Raw genomic sequence first — 18,871 nt, 5'->3', positions numbered from 1 at the left:
TGCTTGTCTTCCAGTTCGTGTTCTAGAAATAGTTTGCACCACTCGTATTTTGCATTTCAACTGTCACTAAGCATTGATGCGCAAAAAATAATGAAAGAACGGGTGATGGATATACCTTGTCAGGTTTGTTTTCTCCTGTTAAACAAAGGGCCATTGCTCAAGACAGCAAGATGTCGTAATTTGTTTTATTTTGAAAACAAGCAGCTACGGTCTCCTATATATTCTTGGAAATGGTAAGTTCGCCATTCGTGAGGCCCTTAAGCCGTATTGAAGCTCAAGGATGAACTATTTTGCACTCACCATTCTCTGCCTTATCGCTTGTGCATCAGCGCAAAAGACGAAAAGAAAGGTAGGCTTTCCAAACCATAATTTCTGTTTAAAAGTTTACTTGGCATATCGTAGCGATTTTGCTACTACGTAAATGCTAAGGCATTTACGTTTAGGCAAACGTATTTGATTTTATTTTGTATTTTTCATTTTTTCCGTTCATACCTCTCATCAGTAAGAACATGTAAGTGCGGCTCTGGTGTTTCCTAAACACAACTGTTCATCATGTGAACGCTGGGCGCAGCCCCTGCTTTCGGAAGATGAAGTAGCAAAATGACCAGCTTGCTTTTATATCGCTTCCAATGGGTATAAGAAAGTGCCAGTATAGCGGAACAATATAAAAACCCTGAGAGAACAGAGTAAAAGAAAGCTTTCTACCGGCACTCGCTGAAAAGCTGGTGCAGGCAGGCAGGGAAAAACACATGTCATATTGCAGACACAACACGTAGCAAAGGCGCAATGTTCAAGGGTATGTGCGACTGAGACCTAAATCCGTACTGCACAAAGTTATTGACCGCGCCAAGAAGTTCTCGTCGCTGTGTACAAAGACACGTCATCATTTATTTGAACGAGCGCACTATTTTAGGTTTCCACGCCCACATGTTAGCCAAAGAAGGCAGATGCGTCTGTTACTGTCCCAAGGATTCATGGCGAATAAGTAGTCAACTGGGAATGTAGAAGTATTACTTATAGTCACAGAACCTTTCAAGCTAAAAGGATGAAGACGAATTATCTTCTTGGCAGAACGCTTTCATCTTTCTTCTCTGTTGTTTAATGAAATTTTCGGAATTTCCTGGTATCTCGGTTCCTGTATTGTGGCCATGGGTGGAGCCTTCGAGAAGTCATCCTGGCCAGAAGCCTGGCCAGGATGACCGTCCTGGCCAGGCTTCCTGGTCATCCTGGCCGTCCGTCGCAAGGAACAAACGAAGCTTGCTTAGCGATACCGAGACCACTGAGCTGTACTCCGCACAAGGTGAAAACTCATCAGACGACAGCTTCATCTCTCTCCGCTGAAAGATGGTCAAAAGGCGGAAAGTCAACGCGAATACATCAATACCAGAGAGCACAGCAACTCTGAAGTGAAATCCTGAACGCTGGTCTCACGCCATTGTCTTGGTGTTCAAGGAATCTTCAAGCAACCTCCGATTGTTGAACAGGCAAGAACAATCTTATTTCTTGGAAGGGGTCGTGCCGAATAAAATTAGGGACATGCTGATAAATACGCGAGATAGGGCGCTGGCAATCGATGTTTCCGTCACGATTGCGCTCGGAAAACTGCTACAAATCGCGGAGCTAGCAGACATTACAGTACCTCCCTATATCCCGATGGACGATGAATTCACGGCGTGTGCTATCTATGACATGATGTCGCCATTGCTAACGCGCACTTGCCCATCCTCGCCAAACCAGCAAGTGGGGGTTCGTCGTCACGCATGTGAACCACCTCGGAACTACGCGCAGCCTCAGACTCATTTCAAAGGAGATTGCATACCATATTCCGTCAATGTCGGCCACTTCTGACACTGTTGGGCCATTTGTACGAAAGCATCTTGAATGCCATCAGTGCTGTAGGTTTGTACAAGGGAGTTAATACAAACTTGTTGCAACGTCCACGGCGCACTGAACTTCAATCGGGGGACACTAGCTGGGCTACTGTCCTCAAATTAGAAATTGATAAAAATAAAACAAGACTGCAGGCTTTTGCCAAATTGCAGTTCAGTATGTCATCTCCTTCCACTTCCGAGCATGAACATTAGCGCGTTCCACGACCGCGTATCAACTACGACCTTCAGATGCTAGAGAACAGTCACGGACACTAAACAAATATGAGCTGAATGAAGAGCCGCTGCGCGTTCTAACAAAGAAGAAACTACTTGAATTTATTCACTAACGCATACTGTTTGGTTTGCTTGTATTCGAAGGGAAATATTGTTCTCTGTTTACTACTCGCATCACAATGCATATTCTTTACAATCTGAAATTGTTGCTATTTGTTATCCTTGTCATTTTATAAATGTACCGAGCTGCTTTTCTCGTGTTTGCTGATACATTCTGTGGAAAGACGGGGCCAGTCAAGCTGCCTTTGATGCAGCTTTTCTCCCATCTTCCTCATTATACATTATGCATGCTCTGTACATGATGTGGGAAATAAACTCAGTCAAGTGCGGCCACTGTAATAGTTGTCATGCTGCCTCTTCTAAGAACTGCCCATGCATCAAGAAATAGCTCACAGTTCCCGAGCAAGTTATTCGGGGCATTTCGTCACATCGGGAGGCTGCTGAAACCATCCGGCGTCGGTGTCACCGAACGTCCTTAAAAAAGGCAGCTACACGAAATGAGGGATACCCTTCAATTGTAGGACATATTCTCAAGTCAGGCCTCAAAAGGGCAGAACATCACGAGAAAGTCAGCTTTAAGGAATATTTCTCCAGAAAAATGGCCTGCGCTTGCGAGCCAACAGCTTACCCAGGAACAACAGATTGTCAAGCCCGCTCGGGATAATACTCCTGCCGCTGATGACTCGCGCAAAGTAGATCGTCAAGTAATTTCATGCTTCGTCTTCTCAATAATGCCGTCGAACCTTAGAACCATGCCTGCTCGAAGTGCACCGAAAGTACCGGTCTCCTTAAGTGCAGTGTTTGAATCTCTCGAGTAGAGACGTGACCTACCATCATCCATCTATTCGAGAAGTCAAGGCAGCGTCAATCATCCTAAGCAGCGCAAGAGGACGAAAGTCACGCCTTTCAGACTTGCTTCAGCTTATATACACTAGTATGTTCCCAATCATTGGGACATATGAGTTTAACATATCAAAACGAGTCACATGACCGGGTTATGAAGCTGTTATCTCCACAATTGGCGCATATAGCACAGTAATCGTTTTTAATCGTCGTCAACTCACGTACGTTCACCCGCCGATTCCACCTCACGATGATAATGAATATGTTTGCTTAACAGTTCAAAAGGGGCAAGCTCATGCTTACACTTGCGGGCGTTTATATATCGCCTTCATGTAATTCGGATTAAAAAGAAATAAGCTTCTTAACTATGCGCTCTGCTATATGTGTCATATTCAGATAATTTAATGCTCTCCATATGACATTAGAAACCACAAGGACAAATTCAAGACGACAAAGACTGCCAAACTTCGCCTGCCACCACGACCTTTCCCTCTTGAATAACGGCAGCCCAATTCCTACGAGCCCTGAATTATGGGAGCTGTCTTACCCGCTGTGGTTTCTCAGTGGCTATGGTGTTAGGCTGCTGAGCACGAGGTTGCGGGATCAAATCCCGGCCATGGCGGCCGCATTTCGATTGGGGCAAAATGCGAAAACACCCGTGTACATAGATTTAGGTGCACGTTAAAGAACCCCAGGTGGTCGAAATTTTCGGAGTCCCCCACTACGGTGTGCCTCATAATTGGAAAGTGGTTTTGGCACGTAAAACCCCATAATTTTTTTTTATGGAAGCTCTCTTGACCTAGCTTTCGGCTTCAGTTCTTTCAAACGACTTGTTAAATGGTTTTTAGATGTCAAGGCCGTCGGGAGTGATCACATTTCCAGGTACATTATCATCACAAGGATGTCCAGGTCACTCTCACACACCACTCGATTAATTGACTAGAGCGCTTTTACCTCTGCCATGTAAGCTGCTTGCCGAGATTCTTTGTCCTCTGGATTAGAGGGAACAATCACGTGTGCAATGCAAGACGCCACGTTCACGTTTTTGTTTAAGCATACGGGTTCGGATATAGAGTTAAAGCGCCTTAGTTCACCCGCAGGCGTGCATAGCGGCAATACCAGCGTAAGAAATTCATCCATGACCTTATGACAGCCAGGCAAATACAAAAGAATTCATGGTCGCATTGATAGATTAGCATCTCGATATTGCGAAATTTTTTTTACAAGTCACTTGACCTCTGGAAGCTGTTATATATGCGGTTATCTAGTGAAAGCGCAGAAACATAGTTCCCCGTAACTGCGCGAGGTTGCCTATCTGGCAGCGCGTGCTCTTCTTCTTGAGATAGAACACGTCTGAGAGACCTTTCAACGTGTTCGTATGTGACACCTCGTCTGGACATCTCGCTCTTCTCTCCTGTCTACAACATGTTGTCAGAATAACAGGTTCTACCAGCGGACATCGGCTCCTAGTCCTCCTCCGTGCGAAGGACGATGCCAGCAATGAAACGCCGGTGAGCTGCTCCCTATACGCACATCTCGGTACTCAAGCAACGCGACCACTTAACGTTCGAGGCCATGGCGTCATTCGTAATTCAACCACCGGACGCCTTCAACTTCTCGTCGCCGAACGAGTGGCCGAAGTCGAAACAAAGATTTGAACGTTTCCGAACCTCTTCAGGGTTGGGCATAAAGCCCGAGAAGCATCAAATAGAAGCGGTACACTAGATCATGGGCGATTGAGCCGAGGAAATGTACGCCTATTTTGCTCTCTCTGAAGAGAACTTTAAGAAATTCGACGCAGTCGTGGAGCAGTTCAACAAACACTTTATCCCGCGACGCAACGTAATCTTTGAGCGAGCCAGATTCAACACCAGAGTGCAAAAAGATGGTGAGTCGGCCGAAGGTTTCGTTACAGCGCGGCACACACTTTCGAAAGACTGCAAGTTCGTGCGCGACTGCTTCGTATTTGGATTAAAAGACAAGCAGCTATCCGTCAGGCTACAGCTCGGCGCAGACCTCACTCTACAGAAGGATCTTGAGTACGTCCACCAGATCCAGAGCGTCCGTCAGCAACAAGTCCAGCTCTTCAGGAAGTGCCATGTGTGAACAAAGTTGTGTCCGGTCCCCAATCCAGCTAGGTTACTTCAACACAGAACAAAAGCGGTAGCTATTCACGGGGAGCAAAAAAAGCCATCTTCATCCTCTCGTAAAAACAGCATGCAGAAACCAAGCCGTAGTTTCGGTCAAGAGCGTCACTCTCGTACTCTGTGCCCAGCACGCTCGGAAGTCTGTAGAATTGCAGAAAAAAGGGTCCTTACGCCTCCGTATGCATGCCGCGGTGCATCGATTGTGTCGAAACGCAACAACTCAATTTAGAAGCAGGATTCCTCGGAGTAAGCAAGACGTCGGATGCTGGAACGTGGAAGGCAACAGTCTTGGTTGAAGGTCAGCCAGCAGATTCAAACTTTGACACTGGCGCCGATGAAAGAGCTCTCCCTAAGCAAGTATTCCAGACCTTCAAGGACAGGCCTTTCTCTCAGCTCCTCTTCGCCAGCTACATCATCCAGACGGAAAGGTTCTTCCTGCCACATGAGTGGCACAACTCAAGCTCATCTACCGCGACTGTACGACTACTCACGATGTCTAAGTCTTAGATGAGGTCCGCACTCCATTGTTAGGCAAGCCAGTCATCAGAGAACTCCGGGTCTTGACATTTCTAAAGGCCATGGCTGAGAAAGTGAATCCTAAAGAATTTCCAGTGTTGTTCCAGGCACTCTGCAAGCTGCCTAAGGAACACCGAATTCAGCTGCAAGCAGAAGCGAAACCTTTCTCGGCCAGCTCTCCGCGGCGCATCCCAATCCCTTTATACGAAAGGACAAAGCTGGAAATACAAAGAATGCGGAAACTCGGCGTCATATCACCTGTTGACGAACCGACTGAGTGGTGTACACCAATGATAGTAGCCCCAAAGCCCTCCAGAGACGTGAGAGTTTGCGCGGACTTCGCAGAACTAAACCGCCATGTTCTGAGAGAATGGCATCCTATCCGTTGCGTGGAGCATACGCTCAAACATTTTCATGGAGCTAAAGTGTTCTGCACAATAGATGCTAACTCTGGATTTTGGCAAATTTCACTTTGCGAAGGTTCTAAAAAGCTCACCACGTTCAGCGCATGTTTTGGACACTTCTATTTCGACCAGTTACCGTCTGGAATTGCATCTGCTCCTGAACACTTCCAGAAACAGATGTCATGCATTTTACATGGCGTCAGCGGGGTTGCCTGTCACATGGACGACATCCTTATCTGGCGTTCGAATGAGCATGAACAAAATGAGACACTCAGAAATGTGCTGCAGCGACTCCTGAAGGCTGGAGTGACTGAATGAAACCAAATGCGTGTTTAATGTCCGGCGCCTCACGTTCCTTGGATGCTTGCTAGACCGAGATGGAATACGACCCAACGAAAAGTTGAAGCCATTCTTAAAATGGAGAGCCGAAGAAACATGACACACCTGCGGAGAATTCGCAGAATGGCGACGTACCTCGCCGGATTCGTTTCCGATCTCTCTGAATTTCTGCAACCACTTAATCTTTTGCTGTCAAAGAAGCAAGAGTTTGCTTGGGATGCTCCACGAAAGCATGCGTTCGACAGGTGGCAGTCGGTGCTCATGTCTCGCTCTGTACTTGGAGTTTGCGATCCATCAAGACAAACGATCGTCACTGGAGATGCATCGTCCTTCAGACTTGATGCATTAATCCGGCAGAAGCACATGATTGGCAAGTTTTCTGTCATCGCTTATGCGTCACGATTACTCGCAGAGACCGAGAAGCGTAGCGCTCAAATTCAGAAAGAGAGTCTTGCTTTAGCCTGGGGATGTGACAGGTTTGGCGATTATCTTGTCGGCAAGCTGTTCAAGCTGGAGACGGACAGTGAGCCGTTGGTTCCTATCTTCACTTCGAAGAGCCTTGACGACCTGACACCCAGATTACAGAGGCTAAAGATGAGAATGATGCGATACCAATACGAGATTGCATCCGTTCCAGGCAGATCTTCTAGCCGCAGACACTCTTTCCAGAGCGCCTCTCCAATAAATAGAAGACACAGAGCTCAAAGAAAACTCGGAAGCTTTTCTATGCTCTTTGGAAACCTTTTTTCCCATAAAGGAGCACTGGCTTCAATTATTAAAGGCGTCCCAACAAAATACGCTGTTTATGCACAACTTTGCAGGTGGAGCAAGAAAAAAGAGTGGCACTCCAGGCGAGATTTACCAGTGGCCCTAAAATCCTTCTGCGAGCATCGACACCAGCTCACTCTGGAGAATGATTTACTCCTCTACGCTGCTCGAGTTGTCGTCCCTGCCTTTTGCCAAAACGAACTCCTACGACCGTTACATGAAGGAAACTTCCGCATAACAAAGATACTTGCTCGAGCCAGAGATTGTGTCTGATGGCTCACAATTGGAGCTGATCTCACGTCCCTGGTGAAGGAATGTCAGCAATGCTTCGAAACCACAAGTTACAGCAAAATTCGGCTAAAAGGTTCCGAATTCCCAGAAAGACATTGGTAACGCATTGCAATGGACTTGTTTCACTATAAGAGCAAGTGGCGGTTGATAGCAACACAATATTATGCAAGCTACCCTGAACTGGCTCGGCCCGAGAAGCTTTCATCCGCAGCTGTAGTCATCCACTGCAAGTCATTTTTGGCACGTCAAGGAATTCCCGAGGAAGTGGTTTCCGACAACGGCCCACAGTTTTCATCGACTGAGTTTTCACTCTTTGCTCAGGACTATGCCTTCAACCAGATTACCTCTAGCCCTCACTATCCTCAGAGCAATGGACTTGCAGAGGATGCAGTAAAAATCATCAAGACTTCCATGACAAAGACGAGAGGCCCTTAATTGATGCTTACAAGTCCACTCCTCTGAAGAACAGGTATAGCCCTGCGGATACTGATGGGTCATCGGCTAAGAACCAAGCTTCCTCTTAGTTCCACCAAGCTGAAACCCCAACTACCGGATCAAGATAGCCCTCGGAAGCTCGAAGAACAGTACCGCAAAAGTGAAAGCAAAGATTTCGACAGACATCACGGAGTCCGCGACATGCCCGAGCTATTCTACGGAGACGACGTCTGGTTGACAGACCTCTAGTGCAAAGCCACAGTACAAGCCCCATAGCCTCGGTCCTACTGGGTTAACACCGACACCGGTGCTGTACGCAGGAACGGGACCCAGCTAGTTCGCTATTCCCCTGCAAAACCAACGCAGAAAATTTTTGTATCGGTGACGGGGTAGCAGAGATGCATACTAGAACTGAGAGGCGCGTGAAGCCACCTGCTGCCACGAACTTTGTTTGCTCTGTTAAGGAGGTGCTGTATATGCTGCCATCTAGTGAAAGCGGGGAGACATAGTTCCCCGTGACTGCAGGTGGTCGGTGATCTGGCAGCGCGTGCTCTTCTTCTTGAGATAGAACACGTCTAGGAGACCATTAAACGTGTGTGTATGTGACTCCTCGTCTCGCCGTCTCGCCCTTCCTCCCTGACCACAACACAAACCACTTTCCCACATCAGGATAAACATGCGCGGTCTGCGTTCTCTACAAGAACAACGCTTCCCATCCAAACCGCTAGCGCTCTTCCAGAAGCGGCTGGATCTTGAGGTTGCAAAGGAATTGTGCAAGAATTTCTGGCCAAGCAACCAGTCCGGGCTCTTTTGACCCCAGAGACATCACTGTTTCTCGTGATTGCCGCATGGATCTTCCTTTTATAGTGGAGCTGGCTTCATTAAGCTGGCTCTCAGTCTAGCAGGCGTTCTTCATCCCCGAAACCAGACGGAATATTACACCTGGCTTTCTGAAACCCGAGTGAAAGTCCCTGTATAGAATAGCTGGATATCTACAAGGCATCCTGGCAAGATGGCGTGATTCCCTAAGAATGGAAGACAAGGCACTTGGTCCCTCTGCTTAAGCATAGCAAGTCTCCGCTTGAAGTAACCTCACAACACCTAATAGCGGTGGCCAACTGCGTGGGAAAGATAATAGAAAACCTGACGCAATACATGTTTCTAAATTGCATGGTTGTATTTCGTTTAGGTCGCTCGTCATTATAGAGTGTTGTTGATCTGGTTACGTATGCCCAACCTCAAAAGTCAAATAAAAGATAATCTGCAACTTTGTTCTTAGAGGTCAAGAGGGTGTACGATAACTTATCTCAAGTAGCTATTCCCAATGCTCTTGAGATTGCCGGCCTTGGGTGTCGAGCTTTTCATTGGATTTCTAGTTGCCTATCTATGAGATCGTTCTTTGTGTACCGTGGATGGCGAAACCACACGAACGACAGTACACCTGCCGAGGCGTTATTGAACGCCTACTAAGCCCCCCCCCCCCAACAATGTCCCAATAAAGGCGTCAGGCAGGGAGATACGATCTCTTCAATCCTATTCACAGCGTGTTTACAGAAGGTATTCAGATTCGGAAGAATTGGGGATAAGAGTTAATGGAGAATACCATAGTAACTTGAGATTCGCTGATGATATTGCCTTGCTTACTAACTCAGGGGACCAACTGCAATGCATGCTCACTGACCTGGAGAGGCAAAGCAGAAGGGTGAGTCTAAAAATTAATCTGCAGAAAACTAAAGTAATGTTTAACAATCTCGGAAGAGAACAGCAGTTTACGATAGGTAGGGAGTCACTGGAAGCGGTAAGGGAATACATCTTTAGGACAGGTACTGACTGCGGATCCCGATCATGAGACTGAAATAATCAGATAAATTAGAATGGGCTGAGGTGCGTTTGGCAGGCATTCTCAGATCATGAACAGCAGGTTGCCATTATCCCTCAAGAGAAAAGTATATAACAGCTGTGTCTTACCAGTACTCACGTACGGGGCAGAAACCTGGAGGCTTACGAAAAGGGTTCTACTTAAATTGAGGACGACGCAACGAGCTATGGAAAGAAGAATGATAGGTGTAGCGTTAAAGTATAAGAAAAGAGCAGATTGGGTGAGGGAACAAACGCGAGTTAATGACATCTTAGTTGAAATCAAGAAAAAGAAATGGGCATGGGCAGGACATGTAATAAGGAGGGAAGATAACCGATGGTCATTAAGGGTTACGGACTGGATTCCAAGGGAAGGGAAGCACAACAGAGGGCGGCAGAACGTTAGGTGGGCGGATGAGATAAAGAAGTTTGCAGGGACAACATGGCCACAATTAGTACATGACCGGGGTAGTTGGAGAGCTATGGGAGAGGCCTTTGCCCTGCAGTGGGCGTAACCAGGCTGCTGATGATGATGAAGCCCCCCCTCCTATTAAACCTCACATTTATTAGTGTCGTTTAGGATCTGTCAACAGCCATCAATATATCCATCGGCGCAGACGACATATGCGCATGGAGTTTAGGTTTGACACATACACAGCCACGTGCAAGACTTCAAATGTTGGTACTCTGACAGCTTTATAGCTCCGCAACCAATTTCTTAAAATCGTATCAGGCAAATGTGCGCTGGTGGCATTCACTCGCCAACCAATGACACCCTATGTCATCTCTATAAGTGGTCAGATCATATGGTAAAACGAAGCCATCGATTCCTTCGTGACATTTAGCTCCACCTCCAGCGCACCTCACCATGCCAGGAATAGGAAAAAATCTGAGCTGTCATAGCCTTTTCGTAAACAACTGACTCTGCTCCTTTTGCACGAGAGTTACCCCGACCGCATGCATATTTATACAGATCGCTCAGCAACTCTCCAGTGCTCCTCCATTGTTCCGTGGTTTTCGCAGCGGCAGCCACCACCACCAGTTTCAGCACGTGCTACACAACGGCATCGACGGCCGCGCAGCTTGCGGCTCTTTGCGCTGCGCTTCGTCTCGTCAGCCAAGAACAACCTCGAAGACAGTCCATATTCAGTGACTCCAAGGCACCACTGCCGTATTTATTATCAGCCTTGGGGCGCGGACTACACGAACACATGGTATTTGATATTAAGAGAACTAATCCGTACTTTGGCTGAGAAAGGACACAACCAGACATTTCAGCGGCTTCCAGTCGTTGTCGCGTCATGGATAACGAGCACACTGATAACGCAGCTCGGTCAGCTCTTCAAGGCGACAAAGGGGAGTCGATATCATTGCCAAGGACAGATGCCACTAGAAAGCTTCGAATGCTCAACCGTAATGTCATGTTATCCATGTGGAACACATGAAGTTTTCAAAGCAACCGGCTGTACCAGCAATGTTTTTCTCTCCGCCTTCGCATCCCAACTGGACTCTGCCGACGCAAAGCTGCCCGTCTTCCTCGATTATGGGTAGGAGTGGCCTTTATGAAGCCTTTTGCTTTCAGAATCGGATGGGCCGACAACCCCTCCTGTGATGAGTCATGGTAGCGAGGTAACTCTTCAGCAATTTCTCTGTGACTGTCCTCGCTACAATTTATGAGATGATCCCTCGCATCGCGAGGGATCGCGGTAGTACGATATCGCAATAGTACGAATCGCGATAGTACGCTTTGGCCAAAGTCCTTTAACAGATGAAATCATTTTAGAATACCAGCATCACAAGCCACTAAAATGGAGGGCGACGAGGGCTCTTCTGCATCTTCTTAAAAACAACAGACTTGGACAAGCGGCTCTACCCTGAAGAGATGTTATAATGCTGAAAGTGCTACTGCGCAGTACGGTGACTGGATGCGGTGACAGTAACCGACTGTGATTGCGTTTCTGTGCTCCCTTTTTGTGTCTATCACTGTTTTTCTGTGACTTTACCGCCTCTCCTTTCTCTCCCGAGAGTGGGTAGCAAACTGGATATTCCCTCTCGTTAACCTACCTGCTTTTCACCTTTCTTCTGTCTCTCTCTCTTTCAGGCCAAAACCAGGTGAAAGCTGTATGAATCGTCATCGTTATTCCGAATTTCCCGCTGAACTGTGCTCTTGTTTCAGTTCTACAAAGCTAGGTGAAATATAATGATATCGCGATCTCTCACTAATATCAGGTACCTTATTCTCGCCCAAATTTCAGGGCCCAGAACTGAGCTAAAGGGGCTAATATTCAAGAACTTTCAGCTTGAATTTTGACAGCACAACAAAGAATTGTGTTGTTGCTCTTGTGGTCAAAGCTGCAACAGGGTGTCCTCTAAACTTGAAAGCCAGAAAATATGCGCAAGGATGCTGCAAACACTGATCATCCGGCAGCCGCCGACATCGTGGCGCATACGCCACGTACTAGATGAACGCCTGTCACTTGTGAACTAAAAATATAAGCTAAGTTTATTGCATTGCAGGCAATATTTTCAATACAAAGCATTCAGCTTGAACGTTTGATTCCAATTGAGTTACGAATCCAACTTCTTTGACTGCAATCTGAGGACGGTAGAATCCGTCTAGGATTGCACGACTAATTTCGACACAAAGCCTTTGCGTCACGTTCCCGAAATAGGCAGATAAACGTGGAGCATCGTGCCTATAACGCCTAAAACTATGGCGCCAAATCTGCACGTAGGGCTTACTTCAAGCATGTAACATAACGTTAACAAAATTTTTTTCTATACTACATCAAAATTTCCAAAAGAAGTCTTGAAAAAAAAGTGCCCAGATATCATGTTTAGTAAGTGAACTGAAATGTATGCTTAGCTTTCACAAGCTTAATGGCGTATTTAGTTCCACACACGCTCTGTAATCTGACTCAGCCGAATAATTTAATGTCATTTTCTGCAGTATTACACACCCCACACATTGCAAACTAGGAAATGTTCATTGTTATGATGGTGTGAGATGAAGCCACAGATGTACACACGTGGGGGACTTTTAGCCCCAGCTTCCAGGAAACTTAACACATTTACAAGCCCTTTCTGTAACCTTGATCAAAACTGTATCGTTTTACGTGTGAGATAGCGTAAAGGATCCGTTATTCTCTGCTAGTGTCATATCACGGTGATATTACAGTTAAATCGGTACAAGGCTTCGCGGTGTAGCCTGCTCTGTCATATATCTGAAAGAAAAAAAACATAATTTTGTCTTGTTTTGTTTTTTTAGAGAGACTTCTTAGAGTGCATGGAGCTTTCGCCGTTCAATGCCTGGAGTTGTGCTTTTTATATTGTTGTGTTCACTGATCCACCGCTGCTTTAATTGCAAGTGCTAAAAACAAACATCGAACATAAATGAGCGCGCGATGTATGATGTTACAAGCTTGAAAGGAGCATCGGTTATTTCAGTACAAATATGTGCTTCACAGTATTGCGAAACTTTGAATTCAACAATGCCTTAAATGCTGATTCACAGGCGTAGCTCGTTTAGAAATAACCGGAAGTTGGACTAAGTGGTAATTTTTCATTATAATTAACTGGGATACATATGTATCAGGTTTTACAAAAGTCAACGGGAGTCAGCGCTTGTTTTTTAACATCCCACATCGCTCATTTTCTTGTAGGGTGAAAGTTTAACAATTAATCGGTTTTGAGAAGCCCATCTAGATAGCATAAAGCTAGGCAGACACTTCGTTATAGCTTGCTTGATACTCATTCTGTGTTGCTATCATAGCTACATAAGGCAGAGGCACATAATATGCGCTCGCCGTAGGCATAAAATAAATGGTCCGTTTTATGTGTCCTAGAAATTTCTGTTAGGTCCCACGAAAGTGCGGAGAGCACTTTGCAATACTACCACGAATGATCTTGTGGAACTTTTAATACACGACCGTACAGATACGTTTTAGCTCGCTTGTAGGGCACACACACCGCTCACTTGAAGTTGCTGACAGATGACGCCGCAGACACTATCGCCGTAATACTGCTATACATAATATAGAAGCTTAAGATAGTAGTGGTAAGGGTGCATTGGAGGAATTCTACTTGTCAGTTAATTACCACGTCTACTCGAATTATTCAGATGCATTCTGGTGGAGGAAATGAGCCAACGATCTTCCATGGTGAATTTACGGATTATATGCTCAAAGTGCAGCACCACTGTCGCATGCGGCACAATTCTTACAGGAGGATCCATGGCGTTCCGGATCTCAAACATAGCGATGAGGTAAGTTGGCCACTTGGAAGAGATATTCAAATTATTAAGACTACAGGAAGGACTTGCAAATCCTCATGGTAAGAATCTTAACCGGTACTGCATAGAGCCGCAGACAAAACATGAACAAGGCTTTCGCATTTGAGTAAAAAAGCGTGAATTGTCTAGAAGAGCAAAGATAACAATACTAGTGATTATTCGGCTTATAGTGGTCGTACTTTGCCGCTCAGGCATATTGTTAGAGGGAAACGTGCGTTGAAATATAAAGAAAACGACAGCCGCCGACAATTGCCATAATCCTTCCGCAGCACGCGCTGCACCTCCGGTTGGCTTTGTTACCACAGAACACGTCATGTCCTTGGACATGCCTGCTTACCAGTAAGCTGTCTTCAACAGCGGCGTCATTTTTGGCGTTTTGGTATGAAGCATGGTTTGTCTGAGCCAACTACGGTTAGGCACGTTTCTCACCTCCAAATTATTCCGCATGAGAGCGCGCTTGTATGAACGGCAGTGTAGAGTGCAGTCGCCTGGCATAAAAATATGTATTTTGTCTGTTATCGATAAGATCGAAATGACTTAACTTCCTAATTACATGCATATATATCGGCTTCTTCCTGCGTCGTGAACTGTATGCCCAGCGCTCTGTTATTGATATGAAAAGAAAAGCGGTCAATGTCGTTTGCTTAATAACGCAGAACCAATAAACTACGTAACCTGCAAAGATCCTTGGACGTGTTGTGAAGCTGAACAGGGCGCGGGGCCCTAAAGACTCCATTGTGAAGTTCGCGGCCATGACTGAAATCGAAGCACCCATTAACGTTCCATGGGCGTGTTCAACGGTGTTCTTCTGGAGCGTGAAATTGGTATGCCCACACAGAACTGCAGAAGTTTGCTGAGGTTTGGAACTTCGATTGGGGTTCTTTCCTGTTGAGTTTCGTCTGATTCGAGCGCATACGTGCACGCCTTGACGGTGAGGTATGTTGGCACGCTCGTGAAAAACGATTTCAAATCGAATTACGCCACGATTTGATCGTCATCGATAACTGGGTCGCGAACTTTTTCAAATTGTATGAGTTCTGTAAGTGCGTTCCACTTTCGCCGACCAAAGGTGAGATAATGCGTTGAAGGCAACTCGAAAGCTTGTGCAGAGGCGAGTGGTGAAGTCGACGATAGGAAGCTTCGGCACGCCTGCTTTGTGGCTCTGGGGTAATCCATAGAGAGCGCGTCTTAATATCCAGACAACGCCACCTACGCTCAATAATAACTCAGGCAATATGCTCCCCATACACACCCAATCCTTAAGTCACATCATGAATCATCATAACAAACCCTTACTTTATGCTCTTCATTGTGAACAAGGCAGTCGTAGTGGGTCCGAAACCTCCTTTTTCCTTTTTGTTTGCAACAAGTGGTCTGCGCAAGATATTTCACGCCACAAAATTAAAGTTGGACTAATTGTGCAGGTTGTGCGGTCCGACTGGAGCGTGTTCGTAGCAAGTCAGTAGATGTTAAATATGGCTAGAGACCAACAGTCAAGGGAGAAGAGGCTAACATTGCATCATTTTAGCACTGCCTGTGCAAGTCGTCGGTCTAGAGCGTAAAACAGGAGGGGCCCTGTGAGCGACCATAAACGATACCGCTGAAAGAATGCGGAGTGAAAACCTTTACTCTTGCGAGAGACGGGGGGAAAGACGGATTGCTGACTAGGTCGCGAACCCCAACGTGCCGAGGGGGGTCTAGGAGACACGATGCTGGAGCCACGGGTGGAGTGTATCCACCAGAAAAGTAAAAAAAAAGAAAACTAAACGTCTAACACGAAGCAGAAAATATACAAAACAGGCTTTGGATTCGCACACTGTTCGGAATAAATGTGAATATAGGCTGGAAGGGAAAACTATGGGTGCGAGGGAACGGCGTGGAAAAATAGTCTCGAAGGTATCGCCACCTCCCGCCACGACATATTCTCTTTTCTTTTGTGTGTAAGGAACGAAAAGCAAATAATATGGTCAAGCGCTGTCGAGTGGTCTTCGATGTTGTCTCACGTGGCCCAATCAATTCCTCGCAAAATGGCCAGCAGAGAGTGGTGTCCTCACTTCCTTGCCGGTGCCTATAGCCTATTCACGCACCTGGACAATCGCCCCTTCACAGAAGAAAGATGTTCTAGGACACGGATCCAGACTCGTTTCGGTGCTTAACGCCTTAAGGGCTGTGCTGAAGTTTTAAGGACTTGTGAATTGTGCCACCGTCTTTGAATGTTGTAGCGCGTAGCATCGCGTTAGTGTGTGAATTTTTCGTAGTCTTTTTTTCTTCTTTCTTCTTTTATTCCCTTCACCCCTTTCCCCAGCGAAGTGTAGCGAGCCGGTAAGGGTAGCCAGTCGGTAATTCGAAAGCCAGTGCAGAGGGGGTCACAGTGGCTAACCTCTGTCTTTCCTCCCCTTTTCTGTCTCTCTTCTCTTGATGTAGCGGAGATGGATACCTAAGCCAAATCATTCTTGAAGGTACTAACATACCTTCACGCAAACATATAAATTTGATTGACCCTTTAACGTATCGTTTATCGTCGTTTCGCACATAGCGAGGCTACAAGAAATGAGTTGGTTGGGAAAACTGTATGGGATAATTGTGCGTAGGCTCGAATGAGTTTTTATTTAACAGGTTTTGATACGGTCATCAGAAAGTTATCTCATTTGTAGACTACAAATGCTTGGTAGGCATTATGGGGTAGCATGTCAGGTGAACAGCCTGGCGAACTTCACCAGCATATCATTAAAGCTTGTACCAGTTGGGCTAGTTGGTCCATATTGCATAATATTATGGTCTTTGTGCAATACCACAACCTGAAAAGAACATATTAACAGGTGGAGCACGAAATATTGACCTCACTACTGTTCTTAAGCACAATATTCGAAAATTTCTTGCGTTACTAATGATGCATTTACAAAAACACTGTGGTGGCGGATTTTGAGCAAAAGGCAAATTATTACCTGATTCTTGGCATAAGGCATCTGGCACACCTACAATTACTAGCTCTATGCAACCTACTCGATCCCTAACTTACATTGCTTCCAAACAACCAGAGTGGTTTATGGTGGGCATGAATTAATGGGACACCAAGTAACAAAATATATTCGTCAGTTTTACCACAAGCTACATTAGAGATTAGAAATATCAATCGTTCTTTCTTAAAAAATAACCAGAAGTTTGTTTTACGTTAGTGTTAGTGAAATAGTAAGAGAAGATAAAGCGTAAGTGAAAGGATAATAAGCAGGCACCGTGTGCTATTCTCATCTGGATAATAAGCACGACGTAAAACAATGATATGTGCCATGGTTTGACATCATGTTCAGAAGCTCGACGCTGTCCACAGCCTGAATGAATATCACGATGCGACAAACTCAAATTCATCCTTGCAAGAGCCATAGCTGAGGGTTGCTAAAAGGACTCGGCCTACCACAGCAGCGGTAGGCGATGGGTGTAAATATGGCTCGAGTTGGAGCCACGCTTGTGCTAGGTGTTCATTTGTAAAGACATCCTTCATATTTTGATGCGATTATTATTTGTAACATTGTCAGACCAGATATTCTTTCCTGCTGCCCCAACTAGAGTATGGGTTGATCTCGACGGTAGTGCAATCTAAAAAAAATTCAGGTTAAACTAGTCTACGATCACTAGCCGATAGTTCAAATGGGATCTCTGGCATTATGAGACCAGAAAGCTTTAGTTACAGAATTTCAGCGCACAAGTTACGTCAATAGGCTCGACAAAGCTAAAATGGGACTTTTAGTACTTCTGTCGAATTTGACAAAACAAGGACTATCCATTATTTCTGATAGTTTCTCGCTGCAATTCGCGCAATTTACTTAAGTGTACGCGGTGTACAAATTGGATAAAGTTTGCATGAAACAACAAACACCCATTACGACTAGAGTAAATTTATTTTCATCCTGAAAAGAATGTTTTTCACACACTGGGATAGTCATCACAAATGTGTTCTGCCCAATTTTTTCCTTTACTATGTGCGAGCACGTGGAGCGTTCACAATGTGCGCGACGTAACACATCAACTTCCCAGTTTTCTCGTAAGAAGCCAACAAACACTGAAACCAAGGGCAACATAGCGGTAATTACTTTTGCTTTATTATTGAAACAAAGAAATGATAAATTAATGGGAATGAAAGTGGATAAAAAACAACTCACCGCAGGTGGGGAACGATCCGACAACCTTCTCATTTCGCGTGCGATGCTCTACCAATTGAGCTACCGCGGCGCCGTTTCTCTATCCACTTCCTTGGATACTTATGTTTGCTACTAGAACCCTGTGAGTGTTAGCCAGCGCCACCGCTCACAGACCTTGGCGGCGGATGTGAAACATCTTTCTGCCGCAGGCGTCACAAGAACGTGATCTTTTTGGGTAAAGGCAACCGGTCAATGAACCCACACACGCTACCTGCAGCCATCAATTTTGCCGTAATTGAGACCCTCGTTATCTAAGAACGAAGGTCTAGAACCCCACAATCTTGGAGAAAGGCGAAGCTTGTGGGATAGTTCCTTACTTGCGACAAGTTGTTTTTCATCCACTTTCACTTCCATTACTTTATCGTTTCTTTATTTCACTTATTCATCACCAGCCTGCTTACGCCCACCGCAGGGCAAAGGCCTCTCCCATACTTCTCCACTTACCCCGGTCATGTACTAATTGTGGCCATGTTGACCCTGCAAAGTTCTTAATCCCATCCGCCCACCTAACTTTCTGTCGCCCCCTGCTACGCTTTCCTTCCCTTGTAATCCAGTCCGTAACCCTTAATGACTATCGGTTATCTTAATGACCCTTAATGACTCGTAACCTTTAATGACC

At 45.7% G+C, this 18,871-nt stretch overlaps 1 protein-coding gene across 2 annotated transcripts in view; it reads left to right on the top strand.

The window, feature by feature from the left end:
• The first annotated feature begins 213 nt into the window (after nt 1-213).
• LOC142576562 (Golgi-associated plant pathogenesis-related protein 1-like) overlaps nt 214-18,871 on the top strand; it is a 29,669-nt gene continuing 11,011 nt past the window's right edge. The window contains exons 1-3 of one of the 2 annotated variants that reach the window (XM_075686737.1): nt 301-349; nt 11,867-11,955; nt 13,886-14,029. In XM_075686737.1, coding sequence (XP_075542852.1) covers nt 13,886-14,029 — 144 coding nt within the window. In that variant the 5' untranslated portion in view covers nt 301-349; nt 11,867-11,955. Of the gene's footprint in view, nt 350-11,866; nt 11,956-13,885; nt 14,030-18,871 lie in introns of both variants that reach the window. The other variant, XM_075686736.1, reaches the window with a different exon arrangement.

Source organism: Dermacentor variabilis, chromosome 3 (genome assembly GCF_050947875.1).
Source record: "Dermacentor variabilis isolate Ectoservices chromosome 3, ASM5094787v1, whole genome shotgun sequence".
In the NCBI taxonomy this organism is placed as follows: domain Eukaryota; kingdom Metazoa; phylum Arthropoda; class Arachnida; order Ixodida; family Ixodidae; genus Dermacentor; species Dermacentor variabilis.
Note: the sequence above shows the minus strand (reverse complement) of the source record. Positions and strands in the feature narration are given on the sequence as shown.